This window comes from Podarcis pityusensis (genome assembly GCF_964106645.2).
Source record: "Podarcis pityusensis genome assembly, chromosome: 11".
In the NCBI taxonomy this organism is placed as follows: Eukaryota; Metazoa; Chordata; class Lepidosauria; order Squamata; family Lacertidae; genus Podarcis; species Podarcis pityusensis.
Window position 1 is genome coordinate 45,596,316 of NC_138036.1, and position 22,534 is coordinate 45,618,849.

Sequence of the window (22,534 nt, forward strand, 5' to 3'; positions counted from 1 at the left end):
CAAATATGTACATTCAAGGCGCAATCCAAGATCCCACTAACTACCTTTTTAGCTTTTTAGAGCAACAGGGCCACTGCTACATCTGCAGCCCTGCTGCTCATAGTGGTAGAAGTGGAGAGGGCAGGATGATAGAGCCTAATGGTGGTAGTGCTATGCCCACACCAGCTCCATGCTGGAGCACCAGCCAGCCAGATGCCATCATGTAACAGCAGTGAGACCGGCTCAGGATATACTCAATCCAGGATTGGCTCAGCCATTCCACAGCCCTCAGAATATCCCATTTCAGGACTTTCTAATGGCTCCCACCAGCATGTTTGGTAGGCAGAAGGGAGAGTCTGGCTTCTGGCACAGATAAGCCTCCGCTCAATCAGTCCCCCAGCCCAATTTAAGGGAAGCTTTCATTGCTCAGCCTCTTCTCATCTCAGGATAAACTGCTTTGCCCAGTAGCTACCACCCTTGCTTCTTGAAAATTCTGGGTATTTTGCCTACAAATAAATAATCTTTCTCTGTGTTCTTCAGGTGTACTTCATCTTTTTTTTAGGATTTTTATTTTTTTTAGGATCTGTAATTAGCTTCCCATTGGTTTCAGGATTCCTTTAGGTGATTATATTTCAAGTAAGCAATATAGGGTACCATTCACTGAAATAGTAATACCAACATCAGTACTTAAATATAAAAAATATACCCTCCTAAGTAGTATAAAGGTTTTAGTTCTTTTAATTGTTACACAAGGAAATTAATCAGCATTTTAATACAGGAAATATATGTAGTGGGAAACTTTAGTTATTTCCCCCTCACACAGTGCTTTAAAATGCTTTCACATTCAATGGATTGCATCAGATGGTCTGAAGGTACTAACATCTACTCCTTTTCTTCCAGTGGCAACAGATGTCTTCAATTCCAAAGGTTTGGCCATCCAGGCCCAGAAGAAAATCCTTGGCAAAATGGCATCTAAATCCATAGCAAATGCTTTGATAGATGACACTAGCAGTGATGTGTTGGATGAACTTTACAGAGTGACAAGGCAATACACACAAAGCAAAAAGGAAGCGGAGAAGATCATTAAAAATCTCATTAAGACTGTAATCAAGTTAGCAATCCTCTACCGGAATAACCAGTTTAATGAAGAAGAGATCATCCTTATGGAGAAATTCAAGAAGAAAGTTCACCAGTTGGCCAAAACTGTGGTGAGCTTCCATCAAGTGGATTATACCTTTGACAGAAAGTTTTTGTCAAAACTCTTGAATGAATGCAGAGACCTGCTTCATGAAATCATTCAGCGTCACCTAACTGCGAAATCTCATGGACGAGTCAACCACGTGTTTGATCACTTCTCAGATTGTGAATTTTTGGCTGCCTTGTACAATCCATTTGGATCTTACAAGTCTCACCTTCAGAGACTCTGTGATGGTGTCAACAAAATGTTAGATGAAGGGAATATATAAGTTACTGCATCGGTGGTGTATATTCATAGGCTGAGGACTACTGATGGTCTGGATTCAAAGAAGGAGGGCTAGAAAAACTGTGTGTGGTAATGGCAAAATTGAGTACCAAAACAAATGCTAAATATTTAGAAATTTCTTCATCAAATTGACCCATTTATTTGGAGTCATCTATTGCTATTCTTTCTTTTTTGCAGTACTTTGCTTTAAAACGTGGAGCAATAAAGCCATGAAACGGGATTACTTGTGAAACAAAGCTTTTGTAAAATAGACAGGAAAAGTGTACAGCAAGATAATCAGAATCAAAATGCATATTTCTACATGTAGAAGAGTATTTATAATCCTACAAAGGATCAATATTTTTTTATATACACAAATCATGACTATGGCACATATATGATAACTGGAATTAGATTTAATAGAACCTATGCTACTTAATCTAGATCCATATATGCTATACATAAATGCTTAGGTCACATGGTCTTAGTTATACTGTTAAAATAGTTCTGCTTCGTAGGGCTGGTTCTCATATAAGACAGTAAGAGACCACACAATTGCCTTTGAAATGTGCAGGGCTGCCGCCAGATGCATCTGGAAATACTTCATTGGCATAAACTGACATCTGTACATGACAGTCCCTGTTCCCATAACGATAGTAGTAGTTCATCAAGCTGTTGTCCTGTAGTTATTGCATCTGCATATGCTTCACATGTATTGGCATAGTTTCACATAACATACTTCCACCTCTAAACCTCGTGGCATGTACTCTCGAGGGAATTCACAAAGGCTGTTTCCATATGACCCTACCCTTAATCATATCATTTAAGGCTTTGGATTGTTAATCTATAGTACCATAATTTTGTGTGCTTTATCAGCTGAATGGTCTGGATTTGATTGATGTATTGCTATTCTTAGTTGGCTACAGTAATAAAGTGTGGCCAGGAAAACTATACATTAGTAGTGTGTGGTTAAATGAAGCACCCATATACATTTTGCCATTCTGCTAACAATACCATCACACAAACCAAAAATTAGCTTAATCCAAAATTACTGTCATCGCTAAGGGGCTTGCTTTTAAATAGAAATTGTCCTAAATATTCCAATCCCACAGTGGGCACATGGAGTTCAGTTTGCATATGCCTTTTCTTATTTCTGTAGAAGAAGGTACTTCCAGATCAAGTTCCTCAATAAAATGAGGCACCCTGCATGCACAAGTCAACATTTTGTGTATGTGAGCACATGAGAATCTATAGTGTGGGGTGACAAAATACAGTAACTATTTTATATATACCGTATTTTTCGCACCATAGGACGCACTTTTTCCCTCCTAAAAAGCAAGGGAAAATGTGTGTGCGTCCTATGGAGCGAATGCAGGGGGGAGGCAGGCGGGAAAAGCCCCCAAGAGCCGCACACAAGCTCCGTGCGCTCTTGCGGGCTTTTCCCCAGGAGGGAGAAGGGACTGACTGGCCGCATCAGTCCCTTCTCCCACCTCCCAGAAAAGCCAGGAGAAGCTACGATCTCTTTAAAGGGGTTGGGCGGCTTCTGTGGGCTTTTGGGAGAGGTGAAGGAATCCCCCCACCTCCCAGTAAAGCCAGGAAAGCCCTGCACAGCGTCTCCCGGCAAGGAGAGGCTGCACGGGGCTAAAGGGGAAGCCAAAACAGCGAGCGGGATCCATCCCGCTTGCTGCCTTGGCTTGCTCCATAGCTGTGCGCAACCCCTCCAGCAAGGAGAGGCTGCACGGGGCTATGGATTCTTTAGCCCTGGGCAGCATCTCCTGGCAAGGAGAGGCTGCATGGGGCTAAAGGGGAAGCCAAAACAGCGAGCGGGATCCATCCTGCTTGCTGCCTTGGCTTGTGCCATAGCCCCGCTCAACCCCTCCGGCAGGGAGAGGTTGTGCGCAGCCTGTACGCTGCTCTTTGGGGCTGGGGGGGGGGGGAAATATTTTTTTTCTTGATTTCTCCCCCTAAAAACTGGGTGCGCCCTATGGTCCGGTGCGCCCTATGGTGCAAAAAATACGGTATATATAAATGGGTGGTATTGTGAATCTGCAAACCATAAGTACCAGCACCAAATTCTGAACGATATTGTGTACATTGCCTCTGAAACAGAAGTCACTGTGTAGAACCTAGAATAAATGTATAGCAAATATGGTGAAATGCATCTTATAACTGCAGCAGCTTGTATAAGATTTCTTTAAAATACAATATTGAGGTGAAAATAGGACTATCCAAAGGAATTTGCTGAAAATGTAATGTTTTTTGTATGTCACACAAGTCTTTGCTGATTGCCAAGTTTTAAAAAGAATTGTTACTAAAAGAATATATTCATTATAAATGCTGTGCCTGATTTTCTATGGCATAACGAATCAAAAAATGGATATGCACTACTTAATTAAATCCAAGCCATGTTTTGTTCCTTCTTGACAAGTCTCTAATAATTTTTGTACATGCCATTTCTATTATGGGTAGTTGCTTTCCCTAAGGTATTGCAAAATATATGTTTTATTGCTGCGGGAAGAAACTTGATTTCCCTTAAGTTTTACCACTCATTAGCAGAGTTTGAGATCATTCTATTAAGACTTATTTAGCTGCCCTTAACACCACTACATTTAGATTGAGATGGGTATAATTCAAAGCATGGAGAATGCCTAAGAAAAAATATACACTGGTACCTCTGGATGCAAACGGGATCCATTCTGGAGCCCCATTCGCATCCTGAAGCGAACGCAACCCGCGCCTGCGCCTGCGCATCTCGCAATTTGCCACTTCCGTGCATGCGCGTGACGTCATTTTGAGCGTCTGCGGATGCAGCGAAACCCAGAAGTAACGCGTTCTGTTACTTCCGGGTCGCCGCGGAGCACAACCCAAAAACGCTCAACCTGAAGTGTATTCGACCCGAGGTATGACTGTACTAGAAATTTGAGTGCTATCAAACCCTGGATAATGTATAATACTTCTGTTATATAGGTGGCACATAATATTCTAAGGCTGCAATCCTGTACATACCTTAACTGGGGGTGACCCATTGAACTCAGTGGGACTTATTTTTGAGCAAACATGTTTCTGAATGTGTTATAATTGCATTTTAGCTGGCAAAATGTCATATTGGAATATCAGAAGTGGTACAGAGTAGCTATACAAAGCATCATCTAGTGGAAAAAGAAATCTATGGAATAAATTACTGAACATTTCTACATTTGTCTACCTATTGCTCTTGATTCTTTATTTATGTGCACCAACTATTTCTAAGGCTGTTTTCTCCCCTTCTTGCAAGAAGATAATGAATCAGTGTCCTATAACATTCATCACTTTTTAATTTTTTAAAATACTGTAATCATTACATGATAGGCAAAAGGGGTGTGCACACACAAAGAAAGATGGAAGCATAAGTGTTTTCTCCCATAGCAGAAAAACTGCCCACCACACTGGCTTTTATCATCCCTCCTTAATAAAAGAAGCAGCCTCAGGAAGTGTATGTTGAACATAGGACAACTAGCTAATGGACATGAATTAACAGCAAACTGTATGGCAGTTGGTACCTCTGTTTCAGCTGATGTGAAATAAATCTCATAGGCCAATAAAATGGTGGCCAAAGCAATCAAAAGTGCAAAAAAAAGGCAGATGACAGTTGCTGCAGAGCTCCTCAAAGAAGTAACAAAATAAAACTCATCTGTAAAGTGGCAGGCTGCCTTCAAAAATTGCTGAATTAAAGCATAAAATTAATAATTAAAATGCACTACTATGGTACCATTGGATATGGGGATGAAAAAGTGTTTTAAATATGCACTCATGGAATTTTCTATTAAAACTGAATGACCAGGGAACTTGTGGGTTCTATAGGAATGTGAGGGTGAAGAACGGGGACAGTATAGGATTCCAGACTGGAGGGTTGGGCTCCTGAACTATCTAACTACCTGCATTGGATATAGATGGCACTCATCACAGTTTAGCCCCCAAACCAAGGGCAAACTCATTCTCCAGAGACACAAATAAAACTCTTGAAAATTTTTCAGTGAAAGGCAAACTGATGAAAGCTATCGGGACTAATAGTGAAAATAAATTAAGGGAATGTGTAATTAAGAGATAACCATGGATGATTGCCAGGGAAGCTGAAGGAAGTCCAAAAGAGATGTTTTGTTACAATTTGGTTAAAGATGTATAAATGTATTGGAAAATTAATAAAAAATTATATATTTTAAAAAAATAGTGAAAATAAATTTGAAAGGAAACCATTGGTAAAGCTTCAACATCTGAATGATGAAACAGATGCTGAATGGCTCTTAGTTCAACCACAAGAAGGTTCCAAGTGACTAAAATACTGTACACTATTGCTGAGCTTCCAGTTCTGTCTGGTTCACATTGATAGAATGCCTCACTTTGCTACCACCAAAAAACCACTCACAAATCCTGATACTGCTGAATATAAACCTTTATAGAAATAAAGGTGAGCTAGAGGAAGCAGTGGCTGGAAAATGGAAGACAATACCATCTAAGGAAGTGGCTATCGAGCAAGATGTGGATGTTCCAAGATCAATGCGCCAGTGAGATCTGGTTCAGTCTCCACCTAAAAAACATTACTGTTAAAAACCACAGGGACTATGATATCTTGTCAATAGAAAGAGCATTGCTTGATTTATGATTCTTACCAGGTCATTACATAGATGGCCATCTTGAGCAATAACATAAATAACATAGTATGTAAAATGGAGATGGGAAGAAGGGAAAAAGTGAGGGATAAATAAGGGAAATGTGGAAATGAAAACAGGAAAACGAAACAATTTGGAATAATGTTGAGTTACTGGAAGAGGGGAGGAAAAAGAAATACACCAACACTTGCTAGGCACAAAACACTCATGGCAAATTTTAAAATGGAGTATCCGTTATTGCTAAGTACTATTGACTGGGATAAGCTCAAAATGGAGAAGCCAGTATCATTTTCTGTTAGTGTCAGCAAGAACACAGTAATTTTTTTCCGTTTCTTCTGTTTGCTTTTTTCATCACTAGTATAGATTTGGTGTTCCCTCACAAGATCTGAATAGAAACCATGTATTGATTACTGCATTATCTTTTGCCACAGGGAAAAAAATTGTCCTTCAAATTCTACATTCAAAGTAAGTTATTTCTCCCTGTGTTGTCCCCACATGAGCACTTTAATACTTTTATCTTTAGGTCTTCTGAATTTCAATTGAAAAACTGAGAATAACAACTGAACTCACTAGAATAAAGAATAATTTTTAGCCATATGTTCAGCAGCCTGATTCCACTTCATTTCACATATGTACTCAACTACTTCCATCAGTTACATATTAAACAATGAGGCTTTCCTACAGGTCAGACCCAATGGATCCAACTAGTAGAGAACTAAACTGCTGTCAATATTTATCTGAGCAACTGTCAATATTTATCTGGAATTGTCATATTCTGTCTGAATATGCAAACTCCATCTCTGAATAGCAACTACAAATACAGCTCAGTGACTTCATCCAATGTTCTCTCCTCTCACCAATAATTATGGTGGTAGTTTTAACACACTGGATAAATTCTACAGATTAATTCACTCAATGACCAAATGATCCACATTTGTCCCCCTATGGCTGTAAATTTCTACCATTTTAAGTTAAGCTGCAGTCCTGAAAGTAAGCCCCATTGAATTTGATGGAGCTTACATCTGAGTAGACATACACAGAAGTAGATTGCTAAGAGTTCTCTATAATTCAGACTACTGCATTGTATCTCTAATAGTAGCAAGCCATATACAGCACTTATTGTAACAATTGTTTGTTACATTATTTGTGGCCAACCTAACTAGTGAAACCAGTATATTAGCACAATGAGACACTGGTGCCTTGGGCACAACCTAACTAGCGGAACCAGTAGCTTGCCAGACCTGGTGCCTTAGGCACAACTAGTTCAACAAATACATGCATTACAAATGCAAAGCTTGGTTCTTGCAAGAAAACAGGGGAGCAGACCTCTCCTATGAAAGTGGAAAGTTAAGTGCTTCTCAAATGTTTACCTTTGTCAATTTGTTCTTTAGAACTTCCCACTGTGTGTTGCACAATATGCAGTTGTTTGCCATCAAATCCAGGAAGCAGCTTTTCAGATACCACTGCTGACAGATGATCAACTGCATGTATCTGAAAAGAGGTTGACTTCACTGCTTTTGAAGCAACGAAGCAAAGGAAATAACATGTTTATAGTTAATCTATAGGGACACTACTGAATTAGTGATACACCACAGTTGCTACAAACACTACTTCCAGTGCAGGCATTTCAGAAAATATATTGCAAACTGGGGGAACATAAAAATAGCTGTTAAAACAAAGGGAGGAACTTTCCCTCCTTATGCAAGGTATTTCAGACAGGAAACTGAATTTAGGATAAGTATAGCTCCTTCATCAAGATACACTTTTCAGTTTGTTATCAATAGTTGTAACTTGTCTTTTACATGGCAGAAAATGCCTTTTTTGTGCAACCCAGTGTATAAGGGTATGCCATTGCTCTGCATTAAAAGACAAGTTGTACAAGCTTTGATTTATTCATGGAGGACATTAGCTTTGATGCATGAAACCTAAAAGGGTTTCAGAATTCAATGAAAATTTTGTCTCTCTTTTCCAGGGGCATGTGCTAAAATCAAAGAAGTAGGAAAATAAAGATTGCTTCTCTGGGATGAAAAACACTAAAGCAAGCATGATAAATTGTCTGAAGTTAACACATACAACACAGTAGTCAAAGGTCTCTAGTGTGTATGTAGCTTCCAAAATCATTTTTTATGTTGTAGCTTGAGTCTGGGGGCAGGCGGGAAAGGCATATCTCAGAGCACATGCAATGTTTTCCTCACTACTAAGTAACCAAACACAGCTGATGGAAGCCTGTTCTACTAGCCATGATTTTGCATGCATGATTTCCGTCACTGTCCTTTATACAAATGAGGGATGTGGATACAATTACTACATCTCTTCCTAAATTAGGCTCTGGTGCCTAGTGGAGAAAAGTGCTCTTCAGGCATTTGGAAGAATCTGTGTGGGTTTAAAGTTTAAATCCCTACCCCAATATCCCCTGTATACTGAGTTCTTTGCTGACCTTCACATATTCTGTGCAATGGTTCAAAGGGGAATTATAACAGTGTTCAGTTGAATGTGATCCTAATACTCTCTGCAACTGGGAACCCTGCACAATCTGGGTTCCAGTTAGAATCTTCCTGCATACCTTTATGCTGAATGAAAAATGGCAGAAGAGGAAGGAGTTGGGAATGTTGGGGTGGGGCTAGAATACACATCCCAGCACCCCTACATAGTTTGAACTCTCATACATTATGAAAGACTGAAGATGCTAAGCAGTTGGCTGTCATTCTTGTCACACTGAAATGGTGGGCTGCACAGAGCCATTGACACAACTGCTACTGAGTGCCTTTGGTGTCACCACCAGTGGCAGAGCTTCATGCTCTGGCACCGGGGGGGGGGGGGGCAGAAAACAGACAGATGCTTCGCTGGTGCGCATCCTGGGGGTGTGGCACACCGCCCACAGTGGCGGAGCTTCATGCTCTGGCACGGGGGGGGCAGAGAACAGGCAGGGGCGTGGCTGGTGTGCATCCTGGGGGTGTGGCACACCGCCCACAGGGGCATGGCACACATCCTGGGGGTGGCGTGCTGCCTGCAGGGGGCAGGGCAGCCGTGATTGCACCCCACCGGGATCACGCTGCCAGGGGCGGTGTGCTGTCCCCGCCCCCTCTTCCTCCACCAGTAGCCACCACTGCAACTGCAGGTAGCTGTCCAGCAGAGCTTCCAAGCAGCAAATGGGCTGTTGTCATCTGGCCAAGAGAGCTGCTCTGACACCCTGAGCAGCCTGCTGTGACAAATTTGTTCTGCACTTTAGGGACAAAATTGCTGATTCAAAGCAGGACAGTACAGTTAGGTAGAGCCATCTATACCTACTTATTTTTCTCAACCTCTCAGTGACTTTTGATACGGTTGCCAATGGTATTCTTCTGAAACAGCTCAGGGAGATCAAGGTTGGGGACACTGTACTTCAGCAGTTTCACCGTTACCTGCAGGGTGGCTTTCAAAAAGTAGTTATGAGGGCATCATTGTTTGGTGCCATGCAAGTTATCTAAAGGCAGCCCTGTTTAGGAAAGTTTTTAATGTTTGATGTTTTATTCTGTTTTTAATCTGCTGGGAGCCACCCAGAGTGGGGTGGAGTATAAATAATAATAATGCTCCATGCAAGCTGACATATTATTTAACAGCTATGTGAAACTGCTCAGTGTTTCGTAGTGAGGTGTCACCAATATGGAGGACACCCAGTTCTGTTTCATCTGAATCAGAAGAGATTGAAATGCTAGAATGGTGCTTGGAGATGGTGTAAAACATACTTCAGTGAATCCACTCCTTTAAACTGGCCCTTTTTTCTCTAATATGTTAAAAACAAACAAACCAAAAAACCTTGAAATTAAAGCAGCAATGTTCTCTCTTTAAGAAACTGAAAACATGCCAGCAGCCAGTCCTTTCTACAGTAATAAATCAGGTTATCTAATTATTAAGATGCTAGAGATAAAGCAATCCTGAGGTTGGTGCAAAGCACTGGGAGGGTGCAAAATTGTGTAGTTGTGTCAGCAGTACAATACTCCCCCTAGTGGGGAGGAAATCAGATTTTGATGTAGTATTCTTATCAGAGAATATGCAGCTCTCTTTTTTGCAGGATTACATATATCCCTTACACGTCCTGTGTTTGGGACCACCGGCCTTGAAAAATGCAGAGATCCCCTTGTGTAGTTTTATTTAATTTAATGTTAATTCGTTTTCAAACGTTTCCATAGTCTGTGTGTTGCTACTTGTGTGGCTTTTTGAGGTTGACAAATTGGACATTAAAAAGGGTTTGAGATTTATATTACAGCGCCGGGAGGCTCGGAAAAAAGGCGGGGTTTTGGGCTGGGAATAATTACAAAAAAAATAGCACGAGCGTTCCTGGCCATGTGCAGAGGGCACCCACCAGCCCCCCCCCCCCATGAGGCGGGCGCAGTCATTCCCCTTCCTCCTTGTCGCCGTCACGCTGCGTCCGGGCAGGTCGCGTCTCCCACGCCTAAAAAGAGCGTGCCCTGCCCTGCCGGCCGCCGCCGCGCCTTACCCATCTGAGAAGACGCCTCAGCGCTAAGCGCCGCCATCTTGTCTCGCCGACCGAGCCCTCGAAAGCCCCGCGGCCCGAGCGAGGAGCGCCCCCATTGGCTGGCTGGGCAGAAGAACTCGGGTGGTCACGTGCTACTCCCAACTGCCAACTACGTCGTATCGAAGAGTAACTGCGCGTGCGCTCTCTCTCTCTCTCTCTCTCTCTCACGCTGGCTTCTGTCGGAAGAAAGCAAGTCTCGCGAGATTTGAGAGTACTTTTTGCAGCACTGTTACAGAAACGGACTAAAGTATTGCGGTGCTTTTAAAACACCGCTGGGCACCTAGTGTATTACCCATTATTTTTTTTTAGAACTTCCGGAGCAGCTGCCGTAACCTTAAAAGATTCACCCTTTTATTATGGCACAAACCTTTTCCTTGTAGGATGCTAGGGTTGGGCTTTTCGGTATATAAAGAAAAATCTGCAGCGTCCTTAACAAACGACAGTGCTCAGAATATGTTGAGGGAAATAATGTATTTCGAACGGATGGTGGCTTTTAGTTCCAGCAGTAACCTGAAACTTGAATAGTCTCCAGACAGCTTAATGACTAACATATGGACTATGTAGTTCACTTAACCATATGCATGCATCTAAATTTCCATATGGAAATTAATTGGAGTATGCTGTACTATCTCATTCTGTGACTAAATGTATATTCTAATGCCAAGCCAGCTTCTCTCCCTTTCTCCCATGCAGCCTAATAAGAGAACAGAGGAACACTAAAAGTTGGCCCTGTTTTGTTACATTTCAGTTGGTCTTAACAAATATTGTCTGGCCATGGATTTTGGATAGTCTTTATTTTTATCCTGCATCTTGCACTTCTTGGCTACGAAGAGAAGGGATGGATCCCGTCTTCCAATTCCACAAGCATGCCTCATACCAAGCTTTGCACCTCGCATTTCTCAAACTTTTAACATCCTCTGACGAACCGAAGTTTCAAACATATCTGTAGGTCTCTTTAACTGAACAAATTGTCCCATGACCCAGCCAGCAGAGTTGACAAGATCAGAGGTGCCTTTTCTGTTTCCATTTGAAAGATACATCTGCCGTGGTTTGAGTAACTCTGTGAACTTGAAAAACTGCAACATAGCAGTAATTGAAAGCATCTGGCAAAGTTTAATTTTTCAGGAGACTTTTTGCCTTCTCAGAAAATGTGTGCAAATTAACAGAATGCTGCTGGTATTCTTTTATAAATATGTTTTCCCAAGCCTTCCCTCCTCTAGAACTAAAACAGCACTCGAGTTTGAGGCTGCAATTCTAAACCCACTTACCCAAGAGTAGGTAAAGGTAAAGGACCCACTTGTCTCGTTTCAGGCCAAGGGAGCCGGCATTTGTCCGCAGGCAGCTTTTCGGGTCATGTGGCCAGCATGACCAAACTGCTACTGGCGTATATTGGACCGTGACAAATGCCAGAGTGCACTGAAATGACATTTACCTTCCTGCTGCAGTGGTACCTATTTATCTACTTGCACTGGCGTGCTTCCGAACTGCTAGAAGTTGGGACAGAGGAACATGAGCTCACCCCCATTGTGTGGATTCAAACCACCGACCTTCCAATCAGCAAGCTCAAGAGGCTCAGTGGATTAGACCACAGCGCCACCCATGTCCCTTTTACCCATGAGTAAGTCCCATGGAACTCAATGAGACTTACTTTGGAGTAGACATGTACCCTATTGTGCTGTGAGGCACAAATGCAACACGCATTAATATCCACAGCATAACCTACACATCCTTTGCCCTTCCCATTACTTTTACACCTATTGCCAGTTTCTACTCCAGCCTTCCCCAACCTGGTGCCCTCTGAGCTACAGCTTCCATCAGCCCCAGCCAGAACAACTGATGGTGAAGCATGATGGGAGTTGTAGTGCACAACATCTGGAGGACAGAAGGTGCGCTTCTGCTCCTCCCTGAACCACCTTTAGTCGGCTGCATGAACAAGGAATCAGATTTCTTGGTTCACATGGGCGCTGCCATTTTTAAATATCTCCTGGGGCGCAAGTGAGAGCTCAGCTGCCAGTTCAAAACGGCCCCACCACTTACATTCTTCATTCTTAAAAAACGGGAAGGCTTCTCTTTGCTTTTACCACCTTTTGTTTGGAAGTGCTCAAGAACCTCTGCGTTTAACATTAAAGGGAAGGTCTCGATTCCACCTTCAGAGGGTCTATGCCAGTTGGCCAAACTTGGCCCTCCAGCTGTTTTTGGACTACAACTCCCATCATCCCTAGCTAACAGGACCAGTGGTCAGGGATGATGGGAACTGTAGTCCCAAAAAACAGCTAGAGGGCCATCACTGGTTTATGCAGTGTTTCCCAAACTTGGATCTCAGACTACAATTCCCATCATCCCTGATCATTGGTCCTGCTAGCTGGGAGTTGTAGTCCAAAACAACAATAACATATGGGGACCTACGTTTGGGGAAATCCTGGTCCATTGAAACCGATCGTTAGTACTGTATTTAAGCTGCGCGGCTCGGAGGAGGTGGCCGCTTGCTCCAACGAACTACAGTTCCCAAAATGCAACGAGCCAACTCGCGCACGCGCTCTCCCCTTGCCCTTTGGCCGGCTTCTTCCCCGCTTACCCTCTGCGCTGTGCAGCTGGGGAGGAGTGTTTCTCGAGTTATTGAAGCAGCATGTCCGCTCCCTTGAGGTTTGACGGGCGGGTGGTGCTGGTGACTGGCGCAGGGGGAGGTAAGCAGCAGCGACCTCGAGGGCTTGCAAGGTTGCTTCTTAGTTAGCTTCTTAGGGTGCAGGTAGGAGGGGGCCGCCTGCAGGGTCTGCAGACGTGGGTCCCAGGCTTCTAGGTGTGTGCTGTCAATAGTAGGTTGTCATTTCTTTGCGAGGTTCTTTTTGGGGGGACGAAACTAAAGCTGTGCCCTGTTACCTGGGAGCAAGTCCCACTGGGATCTGCTTTTGAGTAGACATGTACTGGGCTGCAATACATGGGATCTGCTTTTGAGTAGGCTGCAAAGATCTTCTATGCATTTAACCTACGTTTCATTTTTGAGTAGACACTTTTGTACTAGAAGATCAATCTAGTTTCTGGCAGTGTCCACGCAGATTCTTCTGGAAAGCTCACGCACACAGTCTTGTTTGTTCCCAGAATTTCTTGTTCAGTGAAATCCTAACCCCTTTTATATGCAGCTTCTTTTTTACCTGTTATGGCTGGCAGGTATTCATAGACCGTTTGTGTTGAGAGTGTCAAACTAGAAATGACAAGACCCAAAATCAAATACTCAGTGATGAAGCTCCCTTTCAGCTACTTCCCAGCCTAACTTGCTTCACAGGACTGTTGAGAGGACTAAAGCAGGGGAGAGGTTAACCACGCTCATCTCTTTTAGTTTCTCAGAGGAAAACATAGGTAACGAAATAAATAACAACCACTAATGGCTTTGCTTATTGCCACATCGGTTTGCAGTGAATTACGCAACTTAATGCTGAATGTGATAATGTAATTGTTGCTGACACGGGGACTGCAAAATGGTCCTTTTACCTCCCCACCCTGCAAAACGGCTGTTGTTACAAAAATGACAATAAAAAAACTTTGGAGTAAGTTGTTAAGTTGCAAATCTTTTCAACTTCATATTCTTAAAAAAGGTAGGCAGTGTTCCTAACTTCACTTCAGAATATTGCCTAGATCCCTGAGATTGTGGGTGGGAATACGTGAGTTTCAAAACCTGCCCACTCACAGATGAAACAGTTCCCAAGGAAGATAATAAACATGCATAACAAGCCAAGCCTGTGTTTTGCAATATGTACTGCCACAAACTTCTTGAACCATTCAACGTGTAGGTGCCCTTAATGCAAAGTATTCTGATTCTAGAGTTAGTACCAGTGTTTTATCCTTTTTTATTAGAATAATAAAATCATCCAGTTGTATAGTTGGAAGGTATCAAGGGTCATCTAGTCTGAGATTCCTTCAGGAATCTTAGCTAAATCATATATGATTTAATGACTTTGCTATCATATCTTTTCAGTTAGTATTAAAGCCATATATCTGAACAGCCATCTTTTCAGAGTCAATGATTACCAGCTTCTAGTATACATTCCTGTTACTGCTTAAAGCATAAGGGACGATTCACCTCCTCTATGGGCTAAGTGAGATCCAACTATTCAGCCCCACTACCAGGACATGAGTGGGAAGACTCAGGGAAGATGTGCCTCCTTTACCTCAGATAATAATAAATAATATTTTTGTTATTTGTACCCTGCCCATCTGACTGGGTTGCCCCTGCAACTCTGGTCAGCTTCCAACATATATAAAAACATAACAAAACATTAAACATTAAAAGATGACTTCATTGGGCTCCTCTTTAGTAGGCAGAGGGCAAAATGCATACGCTTGCCATACGTCAGGAAAATTCCTGACATGTCCTGGTTCTTGGGTGTAAAAATGGCATCGGGGGAATTTTGCCAGGGAGAACCCGGATGTATGGCAACACGATGGGAAAAGCAGCGGGAACAGCTCACTATTTTGGGGGCAGGTCAACAATTTGGGTTTGTTCCTAAAAATAGCTCAACATTTCTGGGGTCTTCCTAAAAAAAGCTAAACAAATTTGTGTGTGTCAGGAATTTTACTTTTTGAAGTATGGCAACCCTCAAAAGGCAGCACCTGAGAAGACCAAGAATGAGGGCAGGAAATGCCACCTAAATGATCCTGGCTCTAATAAGGTACTTTAGTGTTTGTTTTGTGAGCATTTTTTGTAAGGGACTTTGAGAGCTTCTCGGGGCCAAAAAGTGCACTTAATCCACAAAGCATTTTATGAACTGGCAGGTTTAGTCATTCAGTTCTGGCTTAGCGTCAGCACCAAGCATACTGGGACATTGGATAGTGCCCATGTGCCCTGGCACAGCCCACCAGGGCTGATGCCTGCCTTGGTGGATGCCCTCAGTGCCCCTTGAGTCCCTCAAGTGGAAGTGCTGCTAAACATGCCAATCTCCTGCTTGTGCACACTTGTGCGCTTACCCAGAAACAGCGGTGACTCTGCTGTATTGTGATTTAATTCTTTAAAGCATTTCTAAATTGCTCTTTATCTTAGGGTACACAAATGGCTCGCAGCTCATTTTGGTGCCATTGCCACTGGGTAAACCAGTAAAGGAGAGGAGGGCATTTATAGCCTAGCTGCTGCAGGGAGTAGAGGCACTGGAGAGGGCTGGTGGCCCCCACCCCTTGCTTGTCCAGGGCCTCCCAAAATCTATAGCTAGGTCTGACCCAATTAAGCAAATTGCAATTAATTGTATGAGATTAGTTGATTCATTAATCACCTGAATCTTACTAAGTTGCTGCATGAAACTGCTGTAGATCTTTTTGCACGTGAGGTGTGGGAGTGCAGGTTTGGAATAAGGATTCTTGAGCAGGTTGTTCAGCTAGATAAGCCATGCAAAAGAGGAGTTAGACAAAACCAAGGGAGGGACATGAATTGCCCATAATTAATAACTGGCTTGAGATATGAGTTTCGTCCAAGTAAAGTACATTTTGCCAGGGCTTTGTTACCAGCTTTGGCACAAAGATCAGTTGTGGGAGAAGGTGTCTGTGTATCAGGCCACTTCAGGTTTGCTAGTGAGTCACATTAGCAAGTTATTTGGTGCCCATTGGCTACACAAACCGTGGTATAACCAAGATGCAAGCTTCAAGAGGGGTAACTGTCGCAGCAAAAAGCTCAAAGCGTCTCATGACACTGTGAAGTCTAACAGACCTATTGTGTAATAAGTTTTTTTTGTTTTTTGATTAAAAAAAATTGTTAATTTTATTTGTGTATTTTTCGGTTTACACTTTGCACCATCTTATCTTACTATTACCTAGACTTCCCAACCTATCCCTTTTCTTTGATTTGCTACATTACCTTTCTTTTTCTACCTTTTCTATCCCTACGATTCACTTACCTTTCCCCCCCTGCTTTATGTCCACTTGAAAGTTTGCTTGATTCCATCTCTTTTTAAATATTCTCGAAAGCAATCCCGCTCACTTTTTATTTTACTGTATTTTCATCCCAGTTTCTTATTTTTGCCATCATACTCGTTAGTTCCGCAAATTCTGTTAATTTGTGTAACCACTGCTCCTTTGTCGGAGTAATCCTTTCTTTCCAGTTTTTTGCGTAAACTATTCTAGTGTCATAGGTTTTTGCAGACTTCATTTTGTTTGCTGCATTTAATTTCCCACTGAACTCACTGTTTACAGTTCCCCTTGCATGCACCATGTGTATATATCCTGAGTTATAGGCAGTGCTTTTTTCGGTGGGGGGGGCACAGGGTACACATACTCCTAAACATTTTGTGAATCTAAGTTTGGCCTCATTGAGGGGCAGTATTTCAATATGAGAAGGAAAATGAGAGTACCCCTAAACATTTTTTAAAGAAAAAAGTACTGTTTATAGGTATAGAACACTAAATGCATCTGATAAAGTGGACTGTAGCATAGCTGTCAACTGTCCCTTATTTGGCGGGAAAGTCCCTTATCCCAGTGCCGTTTCCCGCTGCTGTCCCTTATTGATGATGTCCCTTAAATTTCCCGGGTTTCAAAGGAAGCTGATCCTCTCCCTCCCTCCCTGCCGGCCAGGTAGGAGGGAGGCTCCAACTGTGTTGCTTGGCTGCGTTGCTCACCCAATAAGGAGTCTAAGAACGACTGGGGGGTGGAGCTTGCATGCCTTGTGCCGATCAAATTGGCCGCGTTGCCTGGGGACTTGCCTTTGCTCAGCGCTTCCCAGCGGAGAGGTGACGGTGGTTTCCCTTCCTGCATCCCCTTTTCCGGGTTGCTGCGCAGTGGGAACCACTGCTTGAGGCTTTGTTTGGCTGCTGGCTGGGCTTTCTGCCTTTGGCTCGGAGGGGCTCAGAAGTTGAACATACCTGTGCTTGGAAAATCCCTTATTTTGGCTGCTGATCCCTTATTTTTGAGGCTGCTGGTCCCTTATTTTCAAATCTGTAAGTTGACAGCTATGCTATAGTAATAAGGAACAAAGGAAAATACCTTATATCAAAGCAGATCATTGATCTGTCTAGCTCAAAATTGTCTATGCATATTGACTGTTGTTCTGCATGGAGATGCTCTGGACTGAACCTGGTATCTTCTACATCCAGATAAGATGCTCTGATCTATGGCCCTTCCTGAAATGTTCAGGAAGTCCACAAAAGTTTAGGCCATAATAAATGAGTTTTTAAAGTTGCACAAGGCTCTTTGTTCTCCAAGATGCCTATAAATGTTAAAGCTGCCAGTGTCTCAATGCACTTGATAACTGAATAGAGCATTGATTCTATTCACAGAGCGTTTGTTGGGAAAACAAGTTCCCACAGATACGCTGCACTGGTCACTTGCGAATAACCGATTCTAATTTATAAATGCTTTTAAGAAACCTTAGATTTAAGAACATTGCACTACCAACTTATCTTTTTCGTGGGGGGCATCTCAAGAGTGATCTCATGAATTAGCCCAACAGTTGGGTATTGTGGGTTGTTGAAGTTGTGTGTTGCTATTTTGCTTAGCCAAGTGCCTGTTCAAGTTCGTTTTTGAAGCCACTTCATTTGTATGTAAAAGGGCTTCAGTTTCTGTCTTTGCATTCTAAAAAACTTTTCACAAGGATCAATTATTTTCCCCCCACTAAAGTGGCTTTTGTAATTCAGTTGTCCATGGGCTCAAGGCTGAAATAAAAATAGGAGAAGGACAATTGGATTCTGTTACAGTGCTGTTGTGTACATGTTGAACAAATGGCCCCTACTGAAGAAAGAGTTTTTGCCTTTAGTGCAAAATGAGGAAGGCAATCTAATGCTCCAGCCCTAAACTCCCCTACATTGAGAGTAAGCCCCAGGACTTACTTCTGAGTAGACCTGGTTAGGATTGTACCGTAAGGTTGCAATCTCATACCCACACAGTCAGTGGGATTTCTGTGTAGACAGGCGTAGGATTGCACTGTAAATGTATTTGTTGGCATCCATCTGTTTCAAAAGACAATGGAGTGTGCCTCTGGGGGTGATCGCTGGAGAATCACAGCGCCTGCTGCGGCTGCAGAGACTGGTAACTTGTAACTGCTGCCTCTTGTGTTGTTTTTGCTGTGTTAGCAGCATCAAACTGACCTCTTTAGAGTGTAGGCCTGGGCTGTGTACATGGAGGTCCTGGGCTGCTCAGATGGCAGAACCCCTATCGCGGCCTTGCTGATGTGGTCCAAAGGAAAGCAGAGCAATCATTTGGACGCGGGTGGCGCTGTGGTCTAAACCACTGAGCCTTGGGCTTGCCGATCAAAATGTCGGCAATTCAAATCCCCGCGACAGGGTGAGCTCCCGTTGCTCGGTTCCAGCTCCTGCCAACCTAGCAGTTCGAAAGCATGCCAAAAAATGCAAGTAGATTAATAGGCACCGCTGTGGCGGGAAGGTAAATGGCATTTCTGTGCACTGCTCTGATGTCGGTGTTCTTTTGCGCCAGAAGAGGCTTAGTCATGCTGGCCACATGACCCGGAAAAACTGTCTGCGGAGTGGACAAACGCCAGCTTCCTCGGCCTGTAAAGTGAGATGAGCGCCGCAACCCCAGAGTCTTTCATGACAGGACTTAAGTGTCAGGGGTCCCTTTACCTTTACCTTTTTACCTGGCTGCAGGAGTTGCCAGAAGGAGGTGTACAAGATGCCATCCCAACTGTCTTAGGGACTCTGCTCCGGATTTGTGTAGTGTTTACCCTTTAACCTTTTCTTTTCACAAAGATGTCTCACAAAGTAGCAGGTACGAATTTTCCCTCAGGGTTTACTCCCAAAGCCTTTCTCACAAATGAGTATAGCCGCTATTTTGGGTGAAGATGAGCATACATTCTAAAGTATGGTGGCTTGAAATGAACATACACCTGCTGTATGTTCAGAAAACATAAGCATCAGAATATGTTTTCAAACTACAGTGGTACTTCGGGTTAAGTACTTAATTCGTTCCGGAGGTCCGTTCTTAACCTGAAACTGTTCTTAACCTGAAGCACCACTTTAGCTAATGGGGCCTCCTGCTGCTGCCGCTCCGCCAGAGCACGATTTCTGTTCTCATCCTGAAGCAAAGTTCTTAACCCGAGGTAATATTTCTGGGTTAGCGGAGTCTGTAACCTGAAGCGTATGTAAGCTGAAGTGTATGTAACCCGAGGTACCACTGAACTTCCCCCACTACAATCTCCGTGACGGAGGCATATTCTAAAATGTTCACTGATGTTAAACTTAAACTTGCAAGGCTACCATATTAACTTGGGAAGTAGTAGATTAATCTACCAAGTTTATTTTCCTTCACTCCATCCATCTTCCCAGAATGAACCATGGCTGCCTAATTTCCTTCTCTACTGCACAGCTTAGTTAAATAGATTGTTCCAAGTATTTCTGCAGATGAAAGGACTTAAGCGATTAGCTTCTTCTGGGATAGCCCTCTTGGGAACAAGATCAGCAAGTAAGCCAGGAGTACTGATGACATTCGCTTTGGATATCTCTTTCTGAGCCTCTGCTTAATTCCCTATATCAGATGATTGCACAAAAAATGGATGTGAAGCAACCTCAGAATAAATGTTCCTTTTCTTGTTGGGTCATCCACACACACAAACTCGACTTCTTTTTCAGTGTTTAAACTGTTGAGATTCTAAAAGAACTTCTTTTTAATCCCTGGTAGGACTGGGCAGAGCCTATGCCCTGGCGTTTGCTGAAAGAGGAGCTTCTGTGGTTGGTAAGTTATTTACTTGATTTCTTTTGCCAGCAACCTTTGTCATTTGTGATTTAAAACGCTGCAACTTGTCCCAGCAACCTTTGCACTTCATTTATTTATCTATTAATTGTTGCATTCCTTTCTTGTGGAGATCCACTGTTAAGCTTTTCCGTTTTAATTTCTCTGACCTAGTTTCGATGGCAAGACAGCTAGGGGTTTTATCTAATGGCATACTGGCATTTGGGTAGTACATCTTCTTGCCCACAGGCACAACGTGTTTATAGGGAATCTGGTGTTAAGTTGGAGTGGTAGCTACTTACTGGTAAGGAAATGTTTCCTGAAAACAAAAACACTTGCGGTTCCACAACGCCACATGCAATATTTTAGAAGAGTGTTGTGTGTGTGTGTAATTTCTTTCATGTCATGTTAATGGTGCTCATGCAACATTGCGGGACTTTAGTGATTAATTGACTTGTTTTTCATAGTTGGGCAACAGCAGCTTCATGTGATTCATTAAAGGGAACCAAGCAGTTCCTGAGTGCGCATATATGCACATAGGTTAGGAGCATACTGGAACATACTGGAAACTCTGGAATGTGTTTAATACATTGGAGGATAAACCAAGTTATGGAAGGGTCTAAAGACAACAGCAATATAAAATGTGTGTTATAGATTAAGTCCTCTTAGTTTTCCTACATGCATGGAAATGTATGTTAATCCCCTTCTGCCCATTAAAATAACTCGTTTCTAATTAGCTAACGACACTTCCAAGGCTTATTGAACCTTGAAATAAGCTAGGAAATAATATTGAACTAGGAAATAAAACTCACTGCATTCTGGGTAAATTAGTTCTGAGTGAAAGGCCTAGTTTTGGCCTAATAATCACTTGCGTTCCATCTTGAGTTCCTCCTTCTACTAGTTAGGGCACTTTTCAAATTGCACAACTTCTAAGTGTGTGTTGAATTTTCATGTAGGTTTACATAATTTGAAACCTTGAAATCTGGAGCAAAGCTCTTAACACATGGCCTGAGAGCTCTTTCAATGAGTAGCTGTAGTTTCCCAGGATTGCACTTACGGTAGATGCCTTTTCAATGCCTGTTTAGCAAGAACATTTTGAGCTTCGGTTTTAGCGGCAATGGACAAAAGTTCACAAATTAGTGCAAAAAATTAGAAAATGCAATAGCGGGAGTGAGTTGAGCATGTTCCATTTAACACTCCACTCTCTGTGTTAAATTTAGCTCATCGTAAACTGATTTGGGTGCATAGTGGGTTGCAAATTTGCACCATGTATCATTAACCCTGATTAGGGTTTGCTTCAAACCATCGTTTATGATTTTGGTTTGGAAGACAACCATAGTTAGGCCATTTGAACATCACAGCAAACTGCAGTCAGTGCTAAACAGGAAAATGACAGGGAAGGAAAATTGGAGGAAAAGGAGGTAATGTCTGAGGGGATGGTAATTTGATCATGAATTGAGTCAGTGACAGAAGGGTTGGTGGCGCTGAATTAAGGCACGGAGAACATGTTTTTCAGATGTTTAGGTAGCTCAGAACTAAGCAGAATTTCAGGCTTCATTAGCGATGTAGCCAGGAATTGCTATCCTATTTGCTAATAGCAGTGGGCAACTCTAGCAGTTTATAAATGGCAATTAGGAAAATAATATATATCACTCATATTTTTCTACCAAGCAGCTATTCTGTTTTGCAACTCGCAAATTTACAATACAATCTAAAATTCCTGTTTCGCATTGCAAACTGCATGTTGCAGCCAGGGCTTTCTTCCACTGCCACAGCTCCAACAACCAGTGCGACAAGCTGTTTAAACCAAGCAGTTGTCAAAGCAGCTACAGCACAAACTGCTCTAAAAGCTTCAGAAATGTGTGCAGTTCCTTTTCATTTTAGCTAACAGCTGCTCTGAATTACAGCTTTTATTCTGGAAGTGGTTAAAGTTGTTTGAAATGCGAGCCTTCGTCATTTTCAATGTAAGAATGTTCAAAACATACTCAAAAACAGAGGCTTTGCAGCACTGTTAGAACAGAAGCCTAGTGAACCAAACCTTAAACCCTTCTTAAGTTGGCGTCGTATTCTAACTTCTTTTGTCCTTGTGATTCTCAAGTCTTTCAGTACAAGGTTTCCAGCCACTTCAGTCTAGTTTAACATGATACACTTCCAAACAATTGTTAGCCTTTGGGAAATAATCCTAGACATTTGCAGCAGAGACGACTTGGAGATCTATTGCTTATTACCCCAGGTCCTTCCTTTAATGCCATATGTTTTCTGCATAACTGTCAATGT

At 42.5% G+C, this 22,534-nt stretch overlaps 2 protein-coding genes and 2 long non-coding RNA genes across 9 annotated transcripts in view; 2 read left to right on the forward strand and 2 right to left on the reverse strand.

Moving 5' to 3' along the window:
* Window positions 1-4,635, forward strand: part of TNFAIP8 (TNF alpha induced protein 8) — a 48,875-nt gene extending 44,240 nt beyond the window's left edge. For all 3 annotated transcript variants that reach the window (XM_080973240.1, XM_080973241.1, XM_080973239.1), the window contains exon 2: window positions 880-4,635. In XM_080973240.1, coding sequence (XP_080829366.1) covers window positions 880-1,445 — 566 coding nt within the window. In that variant the 3' untranslated portion in view covers window positions 1,446-4,635. The remainder of the gene's footprint in view (window positions 1-879) is intronic.
* Window positions 868-13,100, reverse strand: LOC308458394. 4 transcript variants are annotated; one of them, XR_013977348.1, is made up of 5 exons: window positions 13,010-13,100; window positions 10,565-10,779; window positions 9,376-9,488; window positions 5,928-7,601; window positions 886-1,007 (listed from the first exon to the last, which is right to left on the reverse strand). It is a non-coding gene; the product is annotated as an uncharacterized lncRNA (long non-coding RNA). The 4 variants fall into 4 exon arrangements; XR_013977349.1 differs by having other exon boundaries at window positions 9,376-9,499; XR_013977347.1 differs by lacking the exon at window positions 9,376-9,488.
* LOC308458582 lies at window positions 11,058-12,713 on the reverse strand. The gene is made up of 2 exons (XR_013977581.1): window positions 12,641-12,713; window positions 11,058-11,670 (listed from the first exon to the last, which is right to left on the reverse strand). It is a non-coding gene; the product is annotated as an uncharacterized lncRNA (long non-coding RNA).
* A 48-nt stretch (window positions 13,101-13,148) lies between the features above and the next one.
* HSD17B4 (hydroxysteroid 17-beta dehydrogenase 4) overlaps window positions 13,149-22,534 on the forward strand; it is a 72,525-nt gene continuing 63,139 nt past the window's right edge. Inside the window, exons 1-2 of the mRNA XM_080973331.1 lie at window positions 13,149-13,287; window positions 20,207-20,260. Coding sequence (XP_080829457.1) covers window positions 13,230-13,287; window positions 20,207-20,260 — 112 coding nt within the window. The 5' untranslated portion in view covers window positions 13,149-13,229. The remainder of the gene's footprint in view (window positions 13,288-20,206; window positions 20,261-22,534) is intronic.